The sequence below is a fragment of the Dipteris shenzhenensis genome, chromosome 5 (assembly GCF_047967505.1).
Source record: "Dipteris shenzhenensis isolate YYH24624 ecotype China chromosome 5, Dip_SZ_1.0, whole genome shotgun sequence".
In the NCBI taxonomy this organism is placed as follows: Eukaryota; Viridiplantae; Streptophyta; class Polypodiopsida; order Gleicheniales; family Dipteridaceae; genus Dipteris; species Dipteris shenzhenensis.
Window position 1 is genome coordinate 5,010,368 of NC_141600.1, and position 9,363 is coordinate 5,019,730.

Sequence of the window (9,363 nt, forward strand, 5' to 3'; positions counted from 1 at the left end):
ATTGGAGGAGAGGCTCGTTATCTGCATGCTTTGAACCAAGAAGTATGTTCATTTATTGGAATGACCTGTAGTTTCAAAGCTTTGAGGGACAGGAACTAGCTATCTGGATGCTTTGAACCAAGAAGTATATACATTCATTGGAATGACCTGTAGTTTCAAAGTTTTGAGTGACAGTAGTTTTTGTAAGTATGAGAAGACAGGGCATTATCTTCAAAATCAATGCTTTTCAAGCAGATGCAAAGAGCAGGCAAAATACAGCTAATAGTATTGAACCTAAAAGGTAAACCTTAGGGCATGTTACATTCAGTGATAGTGGATCACAAGAGATATGAATGGAGGATTCAGTATCAATTGCCAGTGCAGGAAAAATGTTATGCTTGAAGATGAAGACTATGGAGTCTCAATCGAGAGCTCAATAAAAGTTAATTTGTATAGGGGTGGGTCTCGACCCTGTACCTACATCGCGGGCTAATAAATTGTACCCTGGACAAATAAATACTAACACAAGGTTCAGCCGTGGGCTTCGAGTCCATTCTATCTAGAAAGAGGCGGGGGAAGGGGGAGGGGGGGGGGGGCCGAGAGCAACTACCTGCATTGCATATGAATATTTGCAGATGATACCTAATACCCTAGAACATGAGCTATAAGGTTTCTGATTATTAGCATCTTGAAACTCTCTGAGGGGAGAAAGCAGGTCAACAAAAGGCCAAAATCTGGGTTCCCTTACATTTGTAATGGTATAGATTATCTAAAAACATCTCAGTTGTGTTAACTTAGATGGCAAAGTGAGGGATAGGTGAATGCTCATTGCTAGTGTTGCATTGGTTCATCAGCCTTCACAAATTTGTTTTTTTTTTTTTTTAACGAAGAAGATCTCTTATAAGAATGAAAAGAGCCCAAGAGCAAAGTGTTGGAGGCAAAACCCTGTGAGGGTCAAGCCCTACAATACAGAAAAGCCCAGTAAAGATCATGGCTGAGGCTGAAAGTGTCACCTCAAACCTGAACCTTGAGAGAACCCTATGAGGGTCAAGCGCTACAAAACAAAAGGGCCCAGTAAAGATCATGGCTGAGGTTGAAAGTGCCACCTTAAGGGAAGAAGGGACAGCCTCTCCATTCCTTGAGGAAGATAGACCTCCTAAGAGAAGAAGCTCTGGATTCTAGAAATCGCTCGCTTGTCTGCAATCCCATAGGTAATGTTGAATGGACTCCTTCGCAGAGAGGCAGCGTGGGCATGAAGGAGTCCCAAACTTGGACCTTCACTAATTTACTGCAAGATAGGCAGCATGGGCATGAAGGAGTCCCAAACTTGGGACCTTCACTAATTTACTGCAATCCCTCCAGAATAGAAACCCAAAGATACGAGCAATTTTTCTACTCCTGAGAGATGTCCAGAGCATCCTTTTACAAAGTTTCTGCGTATCTACAGAAATCCAAAACCCCCAACAGTGAGAGGCTTTAGAGGGCTTCCAGCCCCTAACACTAAGTTGGAACCTCTTGTCGTTGCTAATTGTGTAGTGGAATGATGGGAGCTCTTCTCATGGTTTCTTGGATCAATCCACTCCCATTTCCTAAGGTCCCACCATTGTGTGTATTTATGGAGGCACCTCCTTGAAGACAAACCCTTGATGAGTGTGACAAGCGGCTAAATACCAGCCAGAAGCAAAAAAACACTGCTTGACGTGTCCCACAATCTTGACCGGCTCATGCATCCATGAGGATATCCTCCTCATCCATGGACCTGGATAACTTGCCTTCATAGTGCACATTAAAGACTAGAGCATCCCCATTTGTATCTCGTCAGACGCTTATGACCCAAAGCAAGGTGCTGGTCCTCGAGAAAGCTCCCATTCATTTGACATGATTGTGTCGTCTCTTATTTGTAGGGACCCAGTCCAATGATAAGACTTCGTCAATCTGCTTGATTCTCCTTCCACTTCCTCCGAGGTGACTAACCATCTGAAATCTGCATTCATCCATAAGGTTTACCATCTGAAATCTGCATTCATCCATTAAGGTTTTTAAAAGCCTTTCAAAAGTCCACAAAGCAACTTTGCCTCTCTCCCATTTGTTTGCATGTTACAATTAAAATCAAGGAGAAGAGGCCTTGGCTGCAAACTCAAGACCTTGGCTAAAATCTTGTAGGCCAAGTCTAAGAGGGTGATCGATCGCCATTGTTTGATATTGGCTTAGTCCCATGAGGTAGATCGTGGCTTTAGGAGGGAGGGGCATGAAACCCAATTGAAATATTTTAGAATATTCGGTGGAGTGGGGTGGGTGTGAAATGTAAGAATGATGGAAGAAAGGGGAGAAGATACCTTTGTCTCTCGGGCACTTTTGCCTAGGTGAAGCCTTCAAGTTCTCAAGAAGCTCTGTGTGCATGACAAATGCCTCCAAATGACTCTTGGAAAGCCATTGAGCAATGAAGAGTTCTTTGTTGTTACCTTTTGTAACTTTGATCTGTTGTACTTTGTACAGTCATGGGTTGCTATATCCCTATAGGATGAACATGTGCAACCATGAAATTAGATATTCACGTATCTTGAGCCATGTCCATTGTCCATGATACTTCAGCCCATACCATGGAGGGGGGTTTGTAGGCCATTCTATGGGCTATCCATAGGTGCCACTTATTCCTTGGTATGTGCCTTGTAGGCCTACTTATAGTCAGTTAGGACTATTGGTACAGTTAGTACATGTACCACCTAGGTCAATTAGGACACTTAGTCCAGTCAAGGCTTTTAGCCCTAGGGTTTTGTTATATTGGCATTTTCAATACAACATCTCATTTTTGCTCTTCCATCACTCTTTTTTAAGCTTCCATTGTCTGCCATAGCCAAAATAGACTTAAGCCTTTCCTCAATGGCTATCCAAAGAGGATGGGTAATTTGAGGCATAAGTCATGCATATGGAGTTCTTGAGTCCTTAAAGGCCTCACCTGGGTAGAAGTGCCTAAAGCAAATGATCTCTCTTGGACATTCTTCCGAGCATTATGGGATTTCGTATTCACGCCACTTCACCAAGTATTCCAATAGATCTTGATTCGAGTTTCATATCCCCTCTCTAAAGGCTAAATTTGCCTCATGGGACAAAGTCAATATCCAAGAGTGGCCACCACTGATCACCCTGATCGAATAGCCTACAAGGTCTTAAGAGAAACAAATTGCTTAAAAAAGGATAACAGAATAGCATATTCAATGGTAGGCAGAATGCTCTTTGCATTGTTTTTAAAATTATGTTTAAACAAGAACTTAAGTGAAGTCCAGCAAAAAGAAATATAGGCCAGACTGTGTGTCACAATATTTTCTAACGGGAAGGTTAAAAGGTGTCAACAATAACCTTAGGGTCCACTTCCATATAGTTAGAGGTAGCTGCCTGTCGATGTTCAGTTACAGGAGTAGCCCAAGCCTGGCATCTAATAGATGGTGGATTGAAAGAAGATGGTGTACTCATACATGAAGCTGTGTGACCTGAAGCTTTAGAATGTGAAATTGTATGTGGAAATTGCTGTAAAATTGAAAAATAGCACTGTTTAGTCAAAGCTAATGCCAATGTATTATGGGTAAAATAAAAGTATTACTCAAGCAAAATAATAATAAGTCATTTGTAAAAAATTGAGAAGAATTGAATAGACTAACCTTCATTGATATATCAAAAAGTACAGAAGCAGCAGGTAGTAAATATCTGCAGACTTGACTGAATCAGAATTCAAGATTGACTCACCAACTAGAGGTGAAAAGCGAGATCTACCCACATAATGCAGTAACATGATTTATATCTTTTTTTTAAATGAATAATATTAACTCACCGCAACCCTTATAAGGAAATTACATTGCCTTTGAAATTCACAGGCACACTTACAAATTTCAGTTTGTGTTCATCGCCTAGGAGGAGAGGGCTCCCTATTGGCTGATTTGATGGTACAGATACTACTGCTATATGCAGATGACATAGTCCTCATTTCGTCCTCAGCCGAGGGATTGCAGAAACACCTGGAGGCCTTGGAGATTTCTGCAGAGAGAGGGACCTGACAGTCAACCTTGGGAAAACCAAGGTTATGATCTTCAGCACGTCCCAAGCACTGCTTCATCGACATCGACGTCGACATAGTTTCACTTACCGAGGGGAGCCAGTGGAGATAGTGCAGTCCTACACGTACCTAGGGGCAATATTCATGGGACCAGGCTTCACGATGACCCATGCCGGCAAAGCATGACTCACACGAGGGAAGGGCGCCTTGGCCCGATTAGAGAGACAGTGCTTCCAGGTGCATTTCCAGGATCCACCGACGAAGGGCTGGCTTTTTGACACTCTTGTGAGACCAACTGCCATGTATGCACAGAGTAAGCCTTCAGTTTCCCATCAGATCATACATGCACAGTTCGCAATGACACCTCTCTAGCTGGATGCCCTCTTCCTGACCGTGACTTTTCTCCACAGAGTTTGGGCCCTACCTCACTGGAGATAACCGAGACTGGCGCTAGAGTCATCCCGACGACTAGCAGATAGAGGCTTTGATACAGCATGGTATGCGTGGGTGTCCACATGGTTTGATAGCCATGGTATCCAGATGGATAGGCCTCCCCCCATTCAATACAGCATGGATGCACCACTCGAAGCTCCTTCCACATGATGAGATAAACCGTATCATATGGTTAGACCTTCTCCAACTTCACACATCTCGGGCTTTGGGGGGGGGGATCAGGAGTTCCCCACCAAGAACCAATTCTATCATGACCACTTTTCGAGGATATCGAAGCATGGTCTCATCATCAGGCCCCAATACCTTGAGGATAGGAGAGTCTCACATGCCTTGTGGATTGCTATTGGACAGATACGAGTCTCATCCCACCAGTTGCAGACTGAGCCTAGGAGAATGGCCGGCATACCTAGAGAGCAGTGGGTCTATATACTATGCACGATGGGGGAGGTCGAGATAGAGGATCATTTTCTATGTGTCTGTCTGGCCTACTATGAGATCCGAAGTCGATACCACTGTCTCTTTCAGGAGGGGCTCGGCTTCGGACCACACACACGACTGATACATTTCCCTGACCAGGTTTGCATTGGGCTCTACTTGATAGAGATGCAGAGACACAGAGATTCCCCTGCGCGGCAGGCTAGAGACCACCAACTACAGTTGGTGATTCCTCAGGACACCGAGCTAGACTGAGCACAGACACGCATCACTAATTTTTACGCATCTGAGCCAGCACCAGATGAGATCGAGGGGGAGGAACTCGAGGAGACGAGAGCACTATGGATCAGCAGTGAGACCCATCACCAGGATGTGGCTGGACGAGAGACGCGGAGATCACACACAACACGTGGGGCGACCAGAGCACGAACGATTGAGCTCTGACCTATCTCAGCCCTCCTCAGAGGGACCACCACGAGGCATTACTCGCGATGTAGCCGATTCGATACAAAGATCCAAGAGAGAGTGCCCCTCGCCACCGTGGGAGACAACCTAACAGACACAGATACATGAGCTCTTTGCATCACATCAGAGGGCCATCAAGGAGCCAAGTTATATAGAGCTTGCACATGTACTTGGAGCTCTGGTTCTGAGCAGTACTTGATTGCTCCTTTTCCTACTATATTTTGTACTAGTTGTTTGCATTTTTAGCACTTAGCACTTAGCACTCAGCAAGGACCTTTAGTGAGCCCTTTGCTTCAACCCACAATGGCTTGTATGGGTTACATATACTTGTATCTTGTCTCATAAACCGGCGAGGTCTCCTAAGACATTAATACACCCCCTCTCTCTCTCTCTCTCTCTCTCTCTCTCTCTCTCCCTCTCTCTCTCTCTCTCTCGGAAGGGGTACACTGCGCTGGCCAGACTCGAGCGACAGTGCTTTCACTCTCATTTTCAGGAACCTCCGACCAAGACTCTTCTCTTTGACTCTTTGGTTTGACCAGCAAGTATGTATGGGAGCCCGTGTTGGGGACCAGACCTACTAGATATAGATTGGGCCCCGTTGAGAGGCTTCAGGTCCTTATTCTTTCACGGATGATTCGCAGTAAGCCTTCAGTCCCACGTTAGATAGTGCTGGCTGAGTTTGGGGTATCCCCACTATAGCTTGATGTGGCCTTTCAGGTGATCACATATCTTTACCGCATTAGACAGTATGGATCTCACACCACAGGTTGATGCAGGCTTCCTTGGTTGGCCCTATCTCTTCCATGGCATTGGCAGCAGAAGGTGATTAGAGGAGCCGTTAAGCACGTACATGTAGATGGTTTGAGAGCTGAGGACTACGCAAACATAGATAGGCTACCTCCCTTCCAATATAGTGTTGAGGCCCCCTCTATCCCACTTAAGGGTTACCGTCTTTATAACCCTGTTACCAAGAAGGTAATTGTAAGTCACGATGTGGTCTTCTCAGAACAGCCGCATCAATTGGAGGAGGATGCTTCCTTCCCAGACAACTAGGACTAGGATATCCAGCAGACCGAACTCCCCCAACGATGCTTGGGAGGATTCAAGATAAAGAAGATGAAGAAGAGCCTATAGAACCACAACAGCAATGGCCATTCCGGAAGTGGGCAAAGCAGATTTTGGACGGTAGAGAACCTCCAGCCATTGAGAAGGAACCATCCGAACACTGCCGGTCCAAGAGATTAGAGGAGCAAAGAAGGGCGTAGGAACACTTGGTCAACTACGCGTTGATGACAGAGGTGATCCATGCTGATGAACCCAAGTGTCTTGAAGAGGCACAGGGTGATGAGGAGTCAAGTTGAGTCATCTTTGGTGTGTTCTAGTGAGTCCTAGTGTGAGTTTTACAATACTAGGTGTTTAGAAGTGCCATGTGTCATATTGGGAGTTATCCCATATACATTTGGTACTTAGTGTGTGTGTGCCTATCCTACAAAGACATTGTACTTGTCACTTGTCAAATCACTCAACTCATTCAAGTACAAGCTACTTTGGTCTACATGTGAGTACTTGTTCATTGCTTTCATTTCCTTTCCATTTTATTATGTTTTCTATCTTTCCTTTCCGTTCCTAGTGTTAGCTTGCTTCTCTCCCTACCACTATGTGTTAGAAATCAATCAACAGAGGTACGCACAGTGGAAGACTAATAGAATATCCCAGGAGCTCACACTGTGCGTGTGTGGGAGTGGAATCACAAACTTCTTTACTTAATGTGCATCACATAGATGTGCAGACGCATCAATAGACAATGATCCAGCTAGATATAAAAACCACCAAAACAATATATTTCCATCCAAAACTATGGACACAATACAAAAGAGAGATAGGTCCAAAGTCCCATCAGAGCGTGGTCCTTTGGTCTTACCACAAGGTACTTCTACTATCTGCCAGATATCTCTAGACTCGAGCCCACGTGCTCCACCTCGAGCGTATGTAGACTCTCTGTCCAGATCCCTTGCACCTTCCTGTCTGGAAGACAGCCTAGGTGGGCAGCCCTTTCTCAGCTTTGTCTGCAGTCTATGATGTACCTCCTTCACTTCCAGAAGATAGGCCCAAGGTAGGTCCTCCTGCTGCTCCAATCTGCTGACTTCTGGCTGCTCCAGGTGATGAATGAATGAGGCCCAATGGCCTCTTTTTATAGGCCCAACGCCTGCTCCAAAAAATCGAGCAGTCAGGCTGCTTCTGGCTGACCAGGCCCCGACCTGGTCTGCCCTATAAATGCCCCTGTGGGGCTCTCATTTCTAGGGCCTTTGGCCCACAATTCTAGGGCAGATGCCCTATATATATGCAGGGTCCAGCCCCCCCTTTTGTGCAGCCCTGTTCCAAGCCTGATAGGCTGGCTGTGACCAGCCCTATCATCCTTCCAAACAGCCAACCAAGGTGCTGGCTCCCTTTGCCATCTGTGCGCCACTTCTAGGTCTTGCTGCAGGTCGCTTTCCTGCCCACAATCCTTGCCATCTGACTTGCCACCTAGACGCCTACTGCCCAGAGCCTCCCTGCCCTGCTGCGCCTCCTGCCAGGCCAGATCCAAGGGCTTTTGCCCTCACCACCCTTCCTGCACATGGCCGTCATCTGAGACAGCTTCTGGAGCTCCAAGTATCTTTCTACCCTTTCTTGGATTCCTACCCACATCATGGCAGCCAATACCTTGCCCATGTGTCAGTCTCTCAAACCCTAGGTTCACCCCCCCCCCATGCTCTCCTCATATGGGGGCTTACAGATGGAGAGTGACCTTTCCAACACCCCCTCTCACCGACACATCTCGGCCCAATGCCAACACGTCGATGACGATGCTCCAGTAACTCCTTGGGCGTAGTCCTCTAGAACATTTCGATGTCGAAATATTTTACTGGCTTTTCATCCAATGGCTCCTGCTCCACCAGGTCCGGTTCTGCTTCTGCACACCATCCTGGTATACATGCCCATCTCTGGTAGCACCTCCTAGCACCAGCACCTTCGGTCATGCTCCTGCCTTCGAACTCGAGCAATCCAGATGCCACGACCTTCTAGTTGTCCCTCTCATAATTAGTGAACAAACTACAGTCTTCTAGGCACCATGCTCTAAGGGTCTGTCTCAACCCTTCCTTCCTTTGGCAAGGTCCACAACAAAAGAACCATCTCGAGAAATGAAATCCCAAGAATATCTCCATATAACCTAGACTCTCACTGAGCTCTCAAGCATGTACTCTTCTGGCTTCAATACACGTTGTCCATCACCTTCTAGCAATCTATGTCCGAGATTTGAACTGCCCCCCTCTAAATTATAGCAACCATCTGAACATGAAACCCTAGGGCACTCCATGGAATCCAACGTCGTGTCACTATCAACAGCCATGCACCTGGAAGATTCCAAGCACTCCATGCTATCCTTCACCTTCACAAAGGTTTCTGACTCCCCGTCGGCCCACATCTCAATGTTAGACATCTTCACTATGGCTTCTAGGTCGGCATATTTGACCTCAGTAACACACGGAGATTTCACTAAGAACAGTTCTTCGATTACCACATTAGCTTTGGCTTTTGTGTCACCTTCTGAATCTGAGTCGTGGACTCCTCCTTGTTTTTTTGATCCGCCTTCTTCTTTCTGCAGTCTTTGAAAAATAGCCTGGCATAACACAATAGAAGCACTTCTACTTCTGCTTCCTCTTGGAAGTGTCCTCATCATCAGAGTCATCCTTCTTGGACTTGCCACTGTTAGGCTTGCCTCTAATGGACCCAACTCCTCAAAATTCAGAGGTTTGGTCCTCTGTCCTGCTGTCATCACAGTCGTAACAAAGCTTTTGAAACTCTGAGGTAGCCTCCTTAGTACCATCAAGGCCAATTGGCACGAGTCCACCTTCTAACCAACCGATGCTAGTTGATCCCTTACCACCTTGACCTTCATCAAGTAGTCATGTACCAAATCTCCCTCATCCATATCCAAGTTG

General features: G+C 46.0%; 1 protein-coding gene across 1 annotated transcript in view; it reads right to left on the bottom strand.

The window, feature by feature from the left end:
• Window positions 1–3,670, bottom strand: part of LOC147901539 (transcription factor TGA2.2-like) — a 117,928-nt gene extending 114,258 nt beyond the window's left edge. Inside the window, exons 1-2 of the mRNA XM_087375333.1 lie at window positions 3,636–3,670; window positions 3,337–3,504 (exon numbers count right to left, since the gene is read on the bottom strand). Coding sequence (XP_087231459.1) covers window positions 3,337–3,504; window positions 3,636–3,641 — 174 coding nt within the window. The 5' untranslated portion in view covers window positions 3,642–3,670. The remainder of the gene's footprint in view (window positions 1–3,336; window positions 3,505–3,635) is intronic.
• Between the last annotated feature and the right edge of the window lie 5,693 nt (window positions 3,671–9,363).